The sequence below is a fragment of the Tamandua tetradactyla genome, chromosome 25 (genome assembly GCF_023851605.1).
Source record: "Tamandua tetradactyla isolate mTamTet1 chromosome 25, mTamTet1.pri, whole genome shotgun sequence".
NCBI classification, from domain to species: domain Eukaryota; kingdom Metazoa; phylum Chordata; class Mammalia; order Pilosa; family Myrmecophagidae; genus Tamandua; species Tamandua tetradactyla.
In genome coordinates, this window is record NC_135351.1 from 45,705,991 (window position 1) to 45,725,279 (window position 19,289).

General features: G+C 42.5%; 1 protein-coding gene across 3 annotated transcripts in view; it reads left to right on the plus strand.

Moving 5' to 3' along the window:
* Positions 1 to 19,289, plus strand: part of STXBP5 (syntaxin binding protein 5) — a 192,483-nt gene that overhangs the window by 25,773 nt on the left and 147,421 nt on the right. For all 3 annotated transcript variants that reach the window (XM_077143412.1, XM_077143413.1, XM_077143414.1), the window contains one exon: positions 551 to 651. In XM_077143412.1, the coding sequence (XP_076999527.1) occupies positions 551 to 651 (101 nt within the window). The remainder of the gene's footprint in view (positions 1 to 550; positions 652 to 19,289) is intronic.

Sequence of the window (19,289 nt, forward strand, 5' to 3'; positions counted from 1 at the left end):
GGGTTTCCTTCTCCTTTGTAATTGGGATTTAATAGTTTCAGGTGTTGAGATGTTCTGCATTAGATTTTTCGTCCCCCTGAACACTGAAGCTGCTGTGTGCTGGGTGGCAGCTTTGTTGTCATAACCATTCTAGAACTGAGATCTGGCCGTAGAGCTTCTGCAAGGACTGGTCTAAGCTAAGTAAGTGGGAAGGTCCCTGCACGGGCAGTCGTGACCACGTCACTAATCGTGAGACCTCCAGCTTTACGTGGTTAAAGCCCATCCCTGGTATCCAACTAGATCCCAGCGTGGCTCAGCTTATAAGACACTAAATTACACTTTAATTTATTGAAGGACTTAAAACATACACATTTACACACACACACACACACCTTTACACCGAAACACTCATATAGGTGTGCTCTTTAGGATTTGGGTAAGGCAAATGTTTCTCAGAACCAAATCTATTGGCAGCACGTTTGAAATTTGGAAGGTTTTTGGGCAGCTGTTTAGTACTACTAATATCTCTTATGTGTATTATATCTGAAGTCTATTATGGCTCATTTCTCAGGGAGCTCTCGTGAGTGCCTTGGCTGATGACACCTTACACTTGTGGAATTTACGTCAAAAGAGACCTGCCATACTCCATTCACTTAAATTTTGCAGAGAAAGGTAAGAATTGCCTTGGTTATCCTCTTCTATTTTGAAATATATTTTCTTGGAGTTTTATACTTTGATTTTGCTTTGCAAGGTAAGGACTTTATGTACAGTGTAACAAATAATTCAAAACTCCAGAGAATTTTCAGTAAAAAGCAGGTTTCCTTCCTTTCCGGACCCATCATCTTCTCTAGAGGCAACCGAATAAATTTCTTTTGTGTCCTTTTAGAAACACTCAAGCAAAAATCTCTCCATATTATTCCCCCTTTTTCTTTTTTTGTACAAAAAGGAGAATGTTCTGTTCCTTTTATTCACCACTTAATATATATGGTAGATTGTTTAATACTGGCACATTTGAAACTTCCATGATCATTTAAAAACTTACTGGTATTCCATTCTGTAGAAGTGTCATAAATTACTTATGTACCCCATCAGTGGCATTTATATTGTTTCCACTTGGGTGTTCATTCTGCTCTGTTATGTGACATATATGTCCGTGTTCACATATATAAGTATGTCCATAAGATGAATTTATAGAAGTAGAACAGCTTGTATGTATATTTTAGATATTTATAAATATTGTTGGCCTCCAGAAAGGTAACTTCAAGTATCGCTTCCACCAGCAGTGCATGCGAGTGCTAATTTCTCTCCATCCCCAACTCAAAACTTCCCAGTCTGTTTGACACGTGAAAAATGGCACCATGTTGTTGGAATTTGCAATCTTTTATATTCACTAGAGTCAACATCGTTTCTGTATAAGACATTTGTATTTCTGTTTTCTTGAACTTTGCCTGTTTTCATTGAGTTATTCTTTTTCTCATGAGTACATGTGTTCTTGATACATTACAGAATTTTGTTCTCTTTTGGTCATGTGCCCCCACCCCCAGTATGCTGTCTTCTGTCATTATCTCATCGCTATAATTATATTTTTGGCCATATATATTTTTTCTTCCTTTTTGAATGAAGTTAAATTTATCAATCTCTTCTTACTTGACTTGTGAGTTTTGTGCTTTGATTGGAAAGGCCTTTTGCACCTTAGTTTTATTAAAAGTTTTCCCATGTTTTATGGTACTCTTAAGGTTTCATTTTTTTGTATATCATTTTTTGATCTTTCTGTACTCATTTTAGCATGAAGAAAGAGTAAGGATGCAGATACCATTCCTTCATTTAGCCTGGGAGATGCATTTATTATGATATAAAACTGTATATGCTTCCCACTCTGCCTTTTAATTTCTTAAGTTGATTTGTTTGCCTCAAGAACTGCTTGTTTTCCAGCTCATTACTTCTTCATTAAAGTATATGATTATCATTGAAACTCTGTGACAATACAGTTGGAATAAGAGACCAGGAGAGCTCTCCACTGGAGCTGGGAGAGGGGCTGAGGGGGCTGTTCCAGTAGAGCTGGGGGAGGGGCCGAGGGCACTGCTTCAGTGGAGCTGGGTGGGGGCCATGGGGCCTGCTCAGTAACAGTAAGATGTTTTTAGTAGAGTGAAGAAAGGAAATCTGTGTGTTTTAGCTTGACTTGTACCATCTTACTGGATTCTCACTGCGTTTCTTGGAGTCTGTGGGGCCTTGTGTTGGTACCCAATGTTGGGAAAAGGTCAAGGATGGAGAGCAACGTAGTGGCTAAAGAGGTGGGGTGTAGCCAGTGATGAAGAATAAATCTGTGAACAGCTGATTGGAATGAAGAACCTGTGGTGACGTCTGCTAACTTTCTAGGCTTCTGTAAATATCCCATTGTTAAATAGGAAAGGAATATCTCAAGGTGCCTAGTAAATGCTCTTTGGTCACTCTCATTATCTTATAATGATATCCCAGATCTTATTGCCTTCATTTTAGGACCGAATTACATTTCCTTTTTTTTTAAGACTTTTTTTTGGTTTTTGCTTTTCATCAATAGACTGTTTTGTAGAACTGTTTTAGGTTGATGGGATAATTGAGTAGCATTTAGAGAGTTCCGGTAGACCACCCCTCCTGCCCCGCCACACATGCAGTTTGCCCTGTTACTAACATCTTGCATTAGGGCAGTGCTTGCGTTATAATCGATGGACCAATATTGATACATTATTGGAAACTAAAGTCCGTAGTTTACTTTGGGGTTCCTCCTTCGTGTTGTCTAGTCTCATGAGTCTTGACCAGTGCATCAGGTCCTGTGCCCCCACTGCTGTCTAATGCAGAGTCATTTCCCTGCCCCCAGTGTCCTGCAGTTCACCTGTTCTCCTACACTCCTTCTCCCCGTCCCTGCCACCCACCGCTGATAAGTTACTGTCTCTGCGGTTTTGTCTTTCACGGACTGTTCTATAACTGGAACCATAAGGTACGTACCCCTTCCAGACTGGCTTCTTTCACTTAGCAATATGCATTTAAGGTTTTTCTGTGTCTTTTTAACTTATTTTTTTAAATCACTGAATGATATTCTGTTTTGTATGGATGTACCACAGTTTGTCTATCCGTTTACTATTGAAGGACATCTGGGTTGCTTCCAGTTTTTGACAGCTGTGAAAAAGTTGTTGTAAACACTCACGTACATAAGTGTGTGGACTTAAGTTTTCATCACAGTTTGTTAACTAGCAAGAGAGTTGTTGCCAGATCCTATGCGAAGACTATGGTGGGCTCTGTTAGATGCTGCCTGTCTTCCACGGTTGCCCCCAGCAGTGAATGAGAGCTCCTTTGGCTCCACATGCTTGCCAGCCTTTGGTACTTAACAGATTTTATTAGCCATTCAAATAGGTGTGTTGTGGCATTTCACTGGTATTTAGTTTGCAGTGCCCTGATGCTATGTGGTGTTGGGCATCGTTTCATGTGCTCTTTTGCCATCTGTGTATTTTCTGTGGTGAATTGTCTGTTCTGAGCTTTTGCCCACGTGTTAATTGGGTGGCTTACTTTCTTATTGTAAAGTTTTAAGATTTCTTTCTGTATTTTAGATGCAAGTCCTTTATCAGATTTGTGTTTTGCAAATATTTTGTCCCAGTCTGTGGCTTTTTTTTTTTCATTATCTTAGCAGTGTCTTTTGCAAAGCAGGAGTTTTAAATTTTAATGTTAACACTTTTTTCTTCCATGGGCCACACTTTTTGGGGTTATAAGAAGTCATCACCCAGCTCACCCAAGGCAAACTGAAGGTTTTCTCCTGTGTTATCTTCTAGAAGTTTTATGGTTTCACCTGTACATTTCAGTGTCTGGATCCATTTGAGTCACTTTTTGTGAAAGGGGTAAGGTCTGTTTCTAGGCTCGTTTTCTTGCATGTGAATATCCAGTTCCAGCAGCATTTGTGAAAAGTCTGTTCTTTCTCATGGAGGGGTGTGTCCACATGGGTCTGTTTGAGTGCTGTTTTGTCCCCTGACCTGTGGTCTGCTCCCCAGCAGGGCCCCGGCTGACAGCTGCTCCTGCGTCGGCTGCTGCGCTCTGTGAGCTTAGAACCGGTTGGAAGGGAGCAGCGAAATAACTCGCTGGGAGTTTGATTGGGGATTTCTAGTTCATAATTAACTGATTTTAAGATGTTTGTTTATTTTTGTTTTTAACATATTCGTATCTCTAACACTGGGATGTTTCTTATAATGAATGTATATGGTTTATAGATTTTGCTAATATTAAAAAATGCAGGCATATATTAGAATCAGTATTTATTGGAGTCGTTGGTATTTGTTATTTGTGATTTTGAAAAGCCTGGTAGTGTGCAGTTGTTTTGAGACCGTAGGAGGGGGTTTTCTGCAGTGAACTTTATGGCCCATGCTGGTGTCCCTGCCACTCCGTGAGGGTCTCCTTAGCTGTCTTCTGCTCTCCTTGGGTCTGTCGGAAGTCCTTAGGGGTTTAATTGCTCCCCCATGTGCAGTGTCCTCTTTTTCAGACTGCTTTTTAAAAATTCCCTTTCGATGTTTGGTTTTCAGCACTTTGATGATAAGGTTCTGAGCCATGGTTTTATTCATACTTATCCTGCTTGAGATTTACTGAGCTTCTTAAATCTGTAAATTTATGCTTTTCATGAAATTTGGAAAATGTCCAGCTGATATGTCTTCAGATACCTTTTTTGCTTTATTCTCTCTCTCTCTCCTCCTCTAGGGCTTCAGGTTAAAGATTTCTGAGACTTTATTTTTTTCAATCTTTTTTTCTCTGTTCTTCAGATTGAATATCCTATTGATTTGTCTGTGGGTTTACTTATTTTTTCTCTTAAATGTTTTGAATTTTTTCCAAATACTGTGTTTTCAGTTTCAGAATTTGATTCTTTTTCATACTTGCTATTTCTCTGCCAGGATTTCTTATCTCTTTATTCATTCCTGTCATGGTTAGGTTCATGTCTCAACTTGGCCAAGTAGTGGTACCTGTTTGTCTGATCGGGCAAGTGCTGGCCAGTCTGTTGCTATGAGGACATTTCATAGAATTAAATCATGATTATGTCAGCTATATCCACAGCGGACAAGATTATGACATAGGGCTGGAGAGTTGATATGCCCCAAAGGTAGAATAGTGAAAGTATATTGTTGACTTTGCCAGTTGAAAGGAAACTTTTTGGTGGTCCTTACTAATAGCTATTGATATAAAAGCATTTGCCAGATCAATAGCTGCATACCAGGTACCAGGAGATGTATTGATTTGTTCAGGCAATGATACCACATCTGGAACAGCAGCTGCGATTGGAGTTACCACCTGGTTGAGCTTACGATAATCCACTGTCATCCTCCAAGACCCATCTGTTTTCTGCACAGGCCAAATAGGAGAGTTGAATGGGGATGTGGTGGGAATCACCACCCCTGCATCTTTCAAGTCCTTAAGAGTGGCAGTAATCTCTTCAATCCCTCCAGGAATCCAGTATTGCTTCTGATTTACTATTTTGCTTGGTAGGGGCAGTTCTAGTGGCTTCCACTTGGCCTTTCCCACCATAATAGCCCTCACTGCATGAGTTAGAGAGCCAATGTGGGGATTCTGCCAGTTGCTCAGTATGTCTATGCCAATTATACATTCTGAAACTGGGAAAATAACTACAGAATGGGTCCGGGGGCCCACTGGACCCATTGTGAGATGGACCTGAGCTAAAACTCCATTGATCACCTGGCCTCCATTAGCCCCCGCTCTGACTGGTGGTCCAGAGTGGCGTGTTGGGTCTCCTGGAATTAATGTCACTTCTGAACCAGTGTCTAATAATCCCTGAAATATCTGATCATTTCCTTTTCCCCAGTGCACAGTTACCCTGGTAAAAGGCCTTCGGTCTCCTTGGGAAAGACTTGGAGAAAGATTAACAGTATAAATTTGTGGCAGTGTAACAGGATTCTCCCCCATAGGGACCTGGCCTCCCCTACATTCACGGGGCTCTGGGTCTGTAAACTGTCTCAAGTCCAGAAATTGATTAAGGGGCCATGACTCTGTTTTTGTAATTCAGGTTAGACTTCTGTTCACTTGATCTAGAACTCTTTTGTTTATACAGCTCCAACAAGAATTTAGTAGACTGCCTTTCTATTGTATTTCTAGGTACCTCATGATTTACTAGCCAATGCCACAAATCTCTGTGAGTCAGATAATTTTGACTCCTGCTTTAAGTTTGCTGTCTATTATAATAGCCACGTCCACTCTGTCTTTGGCGATTAAGTACTGCCACCTGGCTTCTGCCAACTCGGGATCCTGTCATCCCCATTGTATTTAAGGATTCCAGCTCAGTGACAGCAGTTCCTACAGTAATATCTGACCTAAGAGAAGTGCAACCACAGAGCTCTTTAGGGATGATGGTGCTAGCCTCACAAATTTATTTCTCACTGTTCTGGTAAAAGGTGCATCCTCTGGATATTCCTGGGGTGTAAGAGCAGGCTTTGCATGATAAATCCACTCTAACATTCCAATCTCTCTAAGCCTCTGGATCCCCTCATCTACATTATACCAGGGCAGTTCTGGCATTTCAACCTCAGATAATGTCGGCCACCTTTTGATCCATGTTTCAACCAACCATCAACAAACTGTTAATACCTTTTCTAACCCCTCGAGCTATAACATTGAATGCAGAATCTCTGTTTAGTGGGACCATATCAATAAATTTAGCCTGAACCAGCCTTCTATTCCTCCCACCATTATCCCACACCCTTAAAATCCATTGCCACACATAGTCCCCTGATTTCTGTCTATATAAATTGGGAAACTCACACAGTTCTTTTGAAACTTCTCTTGTACCTCACCTTTAGGGGCCTATTGGGACTTTAGTCTAGTTATAGGTCTGGAAGAAATGAGGGGTGGTGGGGGTGGGTTTTGAAAAGAATTAGAAATATCTTCCTAGCCATTTGCTTTAGTGCATTCATTTGCAGTTTCATCTGGTGAAACAGGATTAGTCACTCTAGGGCTAATCCTTTCAGGAGGAGATTGGGTGGCCAACTCCTCAAGGCAGGCTGGAGGTGGGCTGGCTATGTCCTCAGGGCAGAGTATTACGGGGTTATCTAGAGAAGACTCAGCATGACCTAGAGTCTTTCACCCCTGACATCATCATCAATCCATGTGTCACCATCCCATTTTTCAGGGTCCCACTCCTTTCCAATCAATGCCCTCACTTTAACGGCAAACACCGTGCAATATTGAGATTTCAGTTTACATTGTAAAGTTGCTACTCTAACAATAAGATTCTGAGTCTGATTTTCAGAGATTTCAGGTCTACAGCTACAGGAAATAAGATTTTCCTTCAGGATACTCATAGAAACGTCTACATCTTTCAGACAGCACTTAAGCTTCTCGTTTGAAGCCTTAAGCCCATCCTTTTCACTCCTTAATGTAGCCAGTGTATCCTACAACAAGCAGCCAACATCTCTATACTTCTTATTTCCACAAAACTCCGTAAAGGTGTCAAAAACATTATCTCCCAGAGCCTGGCTTCGTACAAGTGAAGCATTAGGAGAATTGAATTGTGACATTTTGACTATCTCTTTTGCCAACTCACTCCATGGATTGGGAGTGTCATTCTGATTACGGGAATCAGAGTCCTTAGTGTCTCTGAGCCCAGTCAGAGTAGAAAACCATTCATAAAAACCCAGTTTTAAGATTCTATTTCTTAAGAACCACTCCTGGTACCAAGATGTATTAGGGTTTTCTAGAGAAACAGAATCAATAGGAAACACTTGCAAATATAAAATTTATTAAAGTTCATGACATAACTGTGGGAATGCAGAGTACAAAATCTGCAGGGCAGGCTGTGGAACCTTTGATTCCAGTGAAGGTTCTGGAGGAACTCCACAGGAGAGGCTTGCTGGCCAAAGTAGGAAGAGCCTGTCAGAAGGACAGAGCCTGGCTCTTTTGAATCCTCCTTAAAAGGCTTCCCATGATTAGATTAAGCATCCCTCATTAAAGGAGACACTCCCTTTGGCTGATTCCAAATGGAATCAGCTGTAGATGCAGCTGACATGATCATGATTTAGTTCTATGAAATGTCCTCATCACAACAGACAGGCCAGCACGTGCCCAACTAGACAAACAGGTACCACCACTTGACGCATGAACCTGGCCATGACAAATAGGGAGTTCACTCGATTTTACTCAGACTGCAGACTCTTGGGAGGCATCTCAAATCTCAGTTCATGTTTTAAATTCATAGTTGGGCAGCTCAAAGATGGCCTGAGCATGTTTCTGCCGAAGATGTGGATGGGGTTTATACAAAGAATTCGGGGCTCCCCTTTTTGGCCTCCAGTTTTTATTGTCTCACCTCCCTTTCCAGTGCCCCTCAATCTCTGACCTTTATTTTTTAGCCCGGAAAAACAGTGGTTTCTCTATAGAATTTTAGCCACCCTGCATGGTGCGAACCCCTTGGAGTTCTCCTTCAGATGACTTCCTCCTGCATCAGCCTCCGGTCACTTTTTGCTGTCCGCAGGGAGCTCTCCCTGGCATTTGTTGAGAGCTTGGAGCTGTTTATCTGAGGGAATTTTCTTGGCTGTTACTGGATGTGGGCCCTCAGGATGACTCTTAAGGAAATGGGCATCAGACGTAGTTTGGAAGGTGTTTGTGAATTAATGTGTAAAGCTAGCCTAGATATCTGGAGCTACTGTACCCTGGTATGTGTTATTACTTATTTAATGTTTCATACTTTTCCTATCTATGATTTTATTAGATTGCTATAGTGGTACGTAGGACAGCTGTCATTATCCCTGCCTGAAACTGGGAAACTGAGGAATAAGATTAAATGATTTCTCCAAGGCAGTTGGAGGCACTAAAATGGGACTGGGCTCTTTACCTTGGACTTGTAGGCTGGGTTTTTCCCTGTCATGTGGCCTTCTAAGCTCACAGACACCACTGTTTTCTGTTGTCCTCAGGGCCATGTCCAGGGACTGGGTGAAGTTCCCAGATCCGCAGCTGGAACGTTTGAAGCTGTTGTAACCCCATAAAAGATTGTGTTCTTTTAATCCAGTCGTGTGGGTGCGGACCTATTGTGGGGGAGACCTCTTGGTTAGGACTTTCTGGTTGAGGCGTGATCCACCCATTCAAGGGGGTTTTTCATCCTCTGACTGGAGTGTTTTACAAAGGATAAAAGCCTGGAGAAGTTTAGAGAAATTGCCCCTGGAGAAGATAAGGACTCACACACAAGTTGAGAGAGGAAGCCACTGAAGCGAGGCACTGAAGGCAGCGAAACCTGGGCGCAAAGGATGGGCAGGCACTGCCTTGTGTCTTCCACGTGCCAGAGGAGCTCCGGGTCGCTGGCAGCCAGTTCTTCAGGGAGATGCTCTTGTCCTGGAGATGCCTTAATTGGGACACTTTTCATGGCCTCAGAACTGTAAACTTGCAAGCTAATGAGTCCCCATTGCAAAAGCCAACCAGCCAACCCATTTCTGGTATATTCTGCCTGTCATGATTCATTTCATCCATCATACATTTATCAATCACTTTTCTGAACTCTCAAGAATAGGTTGTATATATCATGCTCTTGAACGCTTAATACTGCTGCGTATGTTTCCCAAGAACAAGGATATCATGTATGTTAACCACCTTAAATGTAGCTATCAAGTTGAAGGAATTTAACATTGATACATTCCAATTTTTCATATGTCCCAGTAATGTCTTCTTAGTTGCTTTTTTATTTGTTCTGCGAAAACACATAAATTGTATGTGCACATAACATACACATAAATGTATGGGCACATAAATTGTTCCCATCGAAACCACTCCCAAGCACTCCTTTCTTTGGGAGTAACCACATCCACAGTATCAAGGCACCCTCGCCACCTGCCATTACCAGACCTTCCCCTTTCCGCCGCCAGAAATCTTACGCCCGCTGTGCATTACCTCCCCATCCCACCCTCCACCGCACCCCCTGCCCCTGCAACCTGTACTCTAATTTCTGTCTCCTTGAGCTTGATTTTCTCTGATGCTTTCTTTGTAGTTACTGGGGCTTAAGTTTAACATTCTTAAACAGTAACAGTCTTGTTTGCTTTGAACCACCTTCAGTAGTAAATGCAAACTATGTTGAAAGGACATATGTCTGATGTCCTTTCCTTTCAGCCTGTAGAGCCCTGTTGAGCATATGGGGTGGCTCGGGGTCCTCTGCACCCCAGGAGCTTCTGATGAGGCCACCTCAGTGAAGGTGTGGCCCAACTGGCACAGGATGGGTCCTTTCCTTTGACCAGAGGCTTCATGTGGAAGGTCACCAGGAGAGAAGGCAGGAAGGAGCCTGCGGAGGCTGGAGTCCATGGGACGCCAAAGAGAAGGGGCCAGCCAGGGGAGGCCAGCCAGGGGAGGCCTCTGGGCGCACTGCCCAGGGAGGCAGGAGCCTGGGGACAGAGGAGCCCAGGGAGGGAGGAGCCTAGGGAGGAAGGAGCCCAGGGAGGGAGGAGCCCAGGGAGGGAGGAGGCCAGAGAGGGAGGAGCCCAGGAGTGGAGGAGTCTGGGGAGGGAGGAGTCCAGGGTTAGAGGAGCCCTGGGACAGAGGAGCCTGGGGATGGAGGAGCCCAGGGCCCAGGGCCAGAATTGCCTTGAGGACGTGTGTTCCAGAGGTTCCCACTATGTAAGCCAAATGGTGTTTGTTTGGGCAGCTAGGAAACTAAAAGAGTGTTTCTTGTAGGGCTGGCCTAGTAGGGACAAACTCCTTCAGCTTTTCTTTATTTGGGAATGTCTTAATCTCACTCTCATGTTTTTCAAAAATTTTAATGCAATTTTATTGATATATATTTGCATACCATGTAATCATCCAAAGTGCACAGTGCTCAGAGTATCATCATGCAACTGCCTTCATCGTCACAGTCAACTTTTTTGTGTGTGAAAAATAACATATAAGGAAAAAGCAGTCAGCTTCAAAGCATACTGCAACAATTAGTTGTAGAACAAATTTCAGATTTTGGTATGGGTTACAAGTCATAATTTGAGGTTTTTACTGCTAGCTGCTCCAAGACACTAGAGACTAAATGAAATATCAGTATAGTGACTCAGCAGTCATACTCATTTGTTAAACCCGACCTTCTCTGAATAACTCCACCTTCTCTTTGGATCTTCCGCCCACTCTGTAGGGGTATTTGGACTATGCCCATTGAAACTTTTCCATGTTGGAAGGGGCTGTGGATAATTCAGGGTGCAGGGATGGAGCTAGTTGATGCTCTGGAGAGGCTGCCCCCTCTGCAGTTCAGGACGTGTCTGGCCTAGGGACCCATCTGGAGGTTGTAGGTTTCTGAAAGTAATCCTAGTAAATGGAACCTTTTAGAATCTCATATAAAACCCTAGGTGTTCTTTATGTCACCCTCATTTTTGAAAGATGGTTTTACCAGGTAAATAATTCTTGCTTTCCAATTTTTTGCTTTCTGCACTTTAAATATATCATTCCACTGCCTCCTTGCCTCCACGGCTTCCAATGAGAAACCAACACTTAATCTTATTGAGGCTCCCTTATATGTGACATGTTGCTTCTCTCTTGTGGCTTTCATAGTTCTGACTTTACATTTGGCATTGGACAACTTAATTTTAATATGCTGTGGCGTGAATCTGTTTGGGTTTATCCTGTTTGGAATTCATTGAGTATTTTGCATATACACATTCATGTCTTTTGTTAAATTTGCGAAGTTTTCAGCATTTATTTCTTTGAATATTGTCTCTGTTCCTTAAGTTTTTACCCATTAATGTTATGGGAGAGCTTTCCTTGATTGCCTGTAGTGAACCTGAAAAAAAAAAAAAGGAAAAACAGGTAACACATTCCCCAGGCTTTGCAGGTTGACCTGTGAGTGCTGCCCTTCAGGGCTTATCCGCATGCTGAGTTTTGAATATAGCTCCAGGCCATGTTGTAGGGCCTCCCTGGTCCTTTCTGTGCATGAGTCTCAGGCTTGCCTGCACACGTGGCCCTAGGAAGTCCCCTGTTTACAGGGACACGAATGACCCCTTTGTCCTAGGAGAGTTCCCAACAGTCCTGGGCCCTGCTGTCTGTGTCCTACAGCAGCAGTCCCCTGCCCCAGGCAGCACTTGACTGCTTCCTGCAGCGTCCTGTAAGAGAGTTTAGCGAGCAGGTTCTGAGACAGACGGCCAGCCCCACAGACCACCATCAGACAGGCGTACATTCTCCCGGAGTGCATGCCATGGTCTCTCTGCTCCTGTGGAGCCAGGAGCACGGGAGAGGAGTTGAGGGGCCGGTCAGGCCACCACCAGGGCCCCCTGGTGAGAAGTGGACTTCTCGATTCAGTGCTCATCCTGTGACCGCAGACTTTCAGCTGTTTTCTGGAGAAAGGTCTTTCTGTACTTCTTGCTGGTTGCTCAGAGCTTCTGTTGGGGGAACAGAGCCGTGAAGCGTCTCAGTCCCTGATTTTTAAAAATGATTTCTTTACCTATTTATTCATTTATATTTTTATTAAGACTGTATATTATTTAGAGCTACAACTGCAGAGTTTCACTCTAGCTCCTTCTCTGAATTTGTTGACCTTTTGTGCACTGCAAGAAACTCTCCACCTCTGCTTGAAGTCAGGTGCAGTGTAGATCAAGACCAGCAGTCCTTTCTTTCAGTTGCGCTAATTGTTTGCAGAAACTACTTATTTCACCATTTTTAATTGTGTTCTTGTTTGTTTTAAATGGGTTAAGCCAGAAACTGTTAAGGATCTGCGATATTACCTTACTTACAAGTTAACAACAGATTAGTTCCACAATTTTACATGTGTGCACATGCACGCACACCTGCATGCACGGGTACACACACGCACATGAGACACAGACTGGTTGTTACTCAAAGCAGGTGCTGCAGCCAGAGCAGTGCCCCAGCGTAGTGTGGTGAGCGCCAGGTGGTGCCTGCATGTGCAGGGGGACCCCTCACAGGAGAGGAACCCCGAATTGGGGAACTCTGATTTTAAGCAGATGATCTGGTGACCTCAGGAGAGCGAGAACCTTGTCTTTATTTTAGAATATTCGCAGATTCTGGGGAGAAGCAGGACGGTCTTTATCTTCACTGCTGGTCTCTCTGTGGATGTTGTGGAATGTCTGCTCTAGAAACATTTTTAAATTGGTGTAAATGCCTTTGCTTGGGGGACCCCTGCTGTGCAGAAATGTACACTCTTCCTGGAGTTTTTTCTCCAGCAGTCCCCTCCTTTTCTTGTCTTAAAGCGGAACAAAACCCCTCTCCACCACTTGTCTACTCCAGTTGCCGTTTGTTCTAGTTTGCTAGCTGCTGGAATGCAATATACCAGAAACGGAATGGCTTTTTAAAAGGAGAATTTAATGAGTTGCTAGTTTACAGTTCTAAGGCTGAGAAAATGTCCCAATTAAAACAGAGTCTATAGAAATGTCCAATCAAAGGCATCTGGGGAAAGATACCTTGGTTCAAGAAGGCCGATGAAGTTCAGGGTTTCTCTCTCAAGTGAGAAGGCAAACACACCGTTCTTTGTCTTAGTTCCCTACACTCCTGTTCTCCCATCACTCTCTATTCCCTGCTCCTCCTCTGTCTCTCCCTCCTTCTTTAAAATTTTTATTAGAGAAGTTGGGGTTTTACAGACCAATCATGCATAAAATACAGGGTTCCTGGACACCAACCACCGCATGACCAACCCCTTGTTTTGATGTGGAACATTTATTGCAATTGATGATAGTATTTATTTTGCAGTTGTGCTCCTTTTTTAAATACTTAAGTAACCTTTGTTATAATTGATGAAAAATTACCAAAATAGTACTATTAACTATCCTCCATAGTTTATATTAGGTGTATTTTTCCAGTATTAGCACCCTATTACTAACACCTTGTATTAGTGTCATATATTTTTTATAGTTCATGAATCAAACAGCATTCTTGTACTCTTAGCTGTAGTCCATTGTCTACAATTGGGCTTTCTGTGTTATACAGTCCTATACTTTTAATTATTACTCTGGTAGCATATGTGGCCTCAAGTTTCCCCTTTTAACCACATTCACCTGTATATGGAGTGCTGTTAATTACATGTACAGTAATGTGCTGCCATCATCACCATCTGTTTCCAAACGATTACAGTCAAGCTAAGTGGAAATTCTGTACAGCCACCTGGTCCTCTACGATCTGGATCGGAGATCTTTGAGTTTCTTATTATAATTAGTTCGTATCAGTGAGATTGTACATGTTTGTCCTTTTGTGCCTGGCTTCTTGCACTAGACAGTAAGTCCTCAAGGTTCATCCGTGTTGTTATACGTGTCAGGACTTCATTCCCTCTTACATTGGATAATATTCCATCGTGTGCATTTACTGTATTTTATTTATCCAGTCATTAGTTGATGGACACTTGGGTTGCTTCTATCTTTTGGCAGTTGTGAATAATGTCACTGTGAACATTGGTGTGAAAATATCAGTTTGAGTCTCTGTTTTCAGTTCTTCTGATTGCTGTATATACCAATATTGATGTATATACTTGGTATATACCAAGAAGTGGGATTGCCGGATCATAGGATCATTCTATATCTAGCTTCTGAGGAACTGCCCAACTGTCTTCTACAGCAGTAGCACCATTTTACATTCCCTTCAGCAATAAATTAGTTTTCCTGTTTCTCACACTCTCCCCAGCACTTCAGTTCTCTGAGTTTTCATCGTAGCCATTCTTGTGGGTGTGAAATGATACCTAATTGTGGTTTTGATTTGCTTTTCCCTAATGGCTAGTGATGTTGAGCATCTCCTCATGTGCTTTTTCGGCATTTGTATGTATCCTCCTTGGAGAAATATCTGTTCGAGCATTTTGCCCATTTTTTAATTAGGCTCTTTGGTTTTTTAATGTTGAGCTGTAGGATTTCTTTATATATTCTGGGTACTAAACTCTTATTGGATATGTGGTTTCCAAATATTTTCTCCCATTGGGTAGGTTGTCTTTTCACCTTCCTGACAAAGTCTTTTGATGTGCAAAAGTTTTTAATTTCCAGGAGGTCTGAATTATACATATTTTTATTTTATGACTTGTGCTTTGGGTGCCAAGTCTGAGAAATGATTGCCTAACACAAGATCCTGAAGGTGCTTCTCTAAATTTTCTTCAAGGAGTTTTATAGTCCTGGTTCTTATATTTAGAACTTTGATCCATTTTGAGTTAATATTTGCATATGGTATGAGACAAGCATCCTCTTTCATTCTTTTACATATCAATATCCTGTTCTCCGAACACCATTTATTGAAGAGACTGTTCTTTTCCAGTTGAGTGACTTGGCAGCCTTGTCAAAAATCAGTTGGCCATGGATGTAAGTGTCTGTTTCTGAACTCTCAGTTATGTCAGTACCAAGCTGTTTTGACCACCGTAGCTTTGTAATATGCTTTAAAGTCAGGAAGTGCGAGTCCTCCAACTTTGTTCTTTTTCAAAATGTTTTTTGCTATTTGGAGCCCTTTTACCATTCCATGTAAATTTAATAATTGTTTTTTCCATTTCTGCAAATAGCCTGTTAGAATTTTGATTGGAATTGTGTTGAATTTTTAAATCCTTTTGGATAGAATTGACATCTTGCCTTCCAATCCATGAACATGGAATGTTTTTCCATTTATTTAGATCTTCTTTGATTTCTGTTAACAATGTGTGTGTTCTTGGTTAAGTTTGTTCCTAGATATTTGATTCTTTTAGTTGCTTTTAGAAATGGAATTTTTTTTCTTGATTTCCTCCTCAAATTGCTCGTTACCAATTTATAGGAACCCTAGTGATTTGTGAGTGTTGATTGTGTACCCTACCAGTTTTCTGAATTTGTTTATTAGCTCTGTTTGCTTTGTTGTAGATTTTTCAAGACTTTCTATATAGAGAGGATCCTGTCATCTGCAAATACTGATAGTTTTACTTCTTCCTTTCCAGTTTGGATGCCTTTTATTTCTTTTTCTTGCCTAACTGCTCTAACTAGAACTTCCAGCAAGTGCTGTGTAACCATGGTGACCGGGCTGCTTCGTCTGGCTGTTGGTGCTGGAGGGAGGCTTCCGCCTTCCTTTCACTGTTGAGTGGGGTGTCAGCTGCGAGGTTTTCTGATGTGCTCTTGGTCGTGTTCAGGACATTTCCTTCTATTCCTATTTTCCTAAGTATTTTTATCAAGAGAGGAAGCTGGATTTTTTTTTTTTAAATGCTGGATTTTGTCAGTTTCTGTATCAGTCAAGTTGCTCGTGTGTTTTTTCCCCTTCGTTTTGTTAATGCGGTGTATTGTGTTGTTTGATTTTCTTGCCTTGAACAACCCTTGCATGTCTGGGATAAACCTGACTGATCTCGGTGTGGAATTCTCTGCCCTTGGATTTGATTTGTAAGTATTTTCTGAGGATTTTTTGCATGTATATTCATAAGAGAAATTGGTCTCTAATTTTCTTTTCTTGTAGTGTCGTTACCAGGCTTCCACTTTGGTGGGAGGGTGATGTTGGCCTCATAGTATGTTCCCTCCTCTTCACGATTTTGGAAGACTTTAAACAAAATTGTCTTTAATTCTTCTTGGAATGATTGGTAGAATTCACCTGTGAAGCCATGTGGTCCTGGGCTTTCAGTTCAGTCCCTTTCCTTGTAATTGCTCCTCTTTACTCCAGAGTTCCGGCTGAGAAATAACCCGTCTTTAAACCACGCCCATCTCTGCAGGAGAGGGTGGAAGAGAATGGGGGAAGCACACACTGGCTCCTGGGCTTCCCTGCTCCCAGTGCTGTGCCCAGGGAGAGGAAGCTGGGGCGTCTGAGGGGGTGAGAGTGCGACCCCACTGCAGCTTTATTGTGGACGTGGGGGTCCAGGAAACATATTTTGTCTCATTTCATGGTGGAGTTGGACTAACAATAGATAAATTACTAAATTTTACTTTTCTGTGTTCAGATTTTTACTTCTGCTACTAGGAAACGTAGAAAAAAACATTGAAATTTTATAAAATGCTGTCTCATTGGATTCTCAATATTTGTTAAACTTAATACTTTAAACTCTTTTTATTATACATATTGTCTTGTTTTCATAAGCAGTTATATTTTCTTATTTTAGTAGAAATTTATATAACCACAATGGGAATTACATGTGGTCACTTAAATCGGACCTTTTGTAGTATGGATGTTTTGATATGATTTCACCTTCACTGTGTTTAAGAATAAAAAAAATGGAGCCTCAGGTTTTGGATTAGCACTGACCTTGGACGAGTTACTTCATTGCCTTGCGTGCTGGCTCCCCACCTACAGACTCTTTTCTCTCCGAGGGCTGTGGTCTTCATCTTACCTGTGAAAATGAGCGCAGGTAATTGTTGCACACCTTTGTGTGCCAGCCTGTCACGGCTGCTCAGGGGCTTGCTAGGGCCCTGGACGTGTAGCTCCCTAGATCCCCGGAAGGCGTTCTCAGTAGCTGCGCACTTCCCTTTCTGTAGCATGAATTTAAGTGAAGGTAGCACTAACTGGTGAGTGTCCTTCCTGGCCTGCAGCCAGGCCCACAAGACCTTTCTCCACCCCAGGAGTCAATGCCTTGGAGGGTCGGGCTGGAGGCAGGCCCTTGGCCACCACACAGCCACTCCAGAGCGGTCATCTGTGAGATGGACCTTCCTCATCTTACCAAACCCCAGGGGACACACGGTAAAGTTAATATGCATAAAATAAGTGCATGTAAAGCACTTAGGACAGGGTATAGCAGGAAGAACTCTCATTGGTGGGGGTCTTGTTTTTAAAAGTATTGGTTTCCTTTAAGAAGTGAATTTGTAGCTTGAAATACCACATTAACTGAGCCAGAGAATTGACCTAAGCAGTGTCTGCAGTGAACTGATTGAACAAGGAGCCTCCTTAGAGCCAGGGATACTGACTGTTAGGTCAAATCTGCTCACACTGTGGGCAGTTCAGAGTGTGCTGCTCCACCAACTCAGGGCAGGGAGCTGTTGGGCAGTGCAGCAGTGCACCCCAGACTGCACGATGTGGCGTCCACCAGCTCCCAGCCCTGCGTTCTGACTTGGTGGGTGTGGGAGCTGTTAGGGGGCACGGCAGTTCCCCACAAAGAAGGTTTATGCTCACAGGAAGGTAAGATAGGCTAAAACCAACCAGCAAACTGAGACAGAAGTACTCCTAAGCCTACCTTGGCGGTGAGGGAAAACATGCCCCAAGTGCCCTTCTTGATTGGCATGTGGCTGCTGTCAGGGAGTCCCTGCCAGGAATTCCCCAGGCCACCTGCAGGCATCCTGAGTTCCTCCCAGTTCCACTTACCCACCAGTCTTTTTCATCACCGTGAGTTAGCATAGCAGGATTCTCAACATTTAAAGTTTTGAATACCAGTTTTTAAATAATAATACTTGAAGCATTTTAAGACTGGGAAATAAATTATTTGTGTAGGCATCCTTAATTTAGGACCTAATAGTATTATGTAATGATTCTCTCTCTTAATTGTATAGCTCTTTATTGGTTATAAAACACTTTTATATAAATGTTATTGATTCCCAGGGGTCAAGAAACATTCTGCCCCCTCCCCCCACCAGGAGTATGTTAAACACCGGAATAGCTAAGCCTTATTGAAATCAATGTATTTCTAACGATATGTATTTTGTCTTGGTTCTAACAACCCAGTTTATAGTTTATATGTCGCTGCTTCATTTCATGATTTAGAGAATAAAATAAGCATGAGTGCATTCTAGAGTAGTGGCTCTGAAGTATAATATATGGCATTCGTTAATGATCAGAATTTCATTCTAGCATAATTATCAGTGGAGCACTAATGTCTAAAATGACCTTAAGGAAAAAGCTGTTTGAAAAATTGAGTAATATATCCAGAAACCAGTCCAGTAGTGGGAAACCTGGTGTCGAAAAGGTGCTGCAGGAAGTGCCTGCTGCCCTAGCCTCTGATGTTCTCAGTAACGTAAATAAATTAATGTGGAAACAGAACTTCAGTTATCCCATTATACTCTTAGTTTGTGAGTAACGTAGACTTAGACTGTTACCGAAATGTTATATTTTGCATGTAAGGCTTATAATCTGCTCAGTGTTTATATACAGGGACTGGGCATAGACTTGGTCAGCCAGTGTAAAAGGGCTTGGCCAAATATCATTTCCCCAAAGGTTCTGAATTACTTCATTGCACATATTAAGAAAAATCAGTCGTAATATTGGAACAAATTAGAGCTAACCTCAGAGTTTCTGCGTAGGTGCATCATCTTGGCTAAATGCTTTTCTCTGAAAGCCAGCTAAGGAGCCATGCACAGGCATCGATGGGAGGGGAGCCTTGGTGGGCGGCCCCTTCCCCCAACCCAACCCCCCGCCAGTACCCAGGCCTCCTGGGGTTCCTCTACCCTCGACCTCATCGTCCACGAAGGGAATGACCAGCAGCCTGGAGGTTCCAGGTA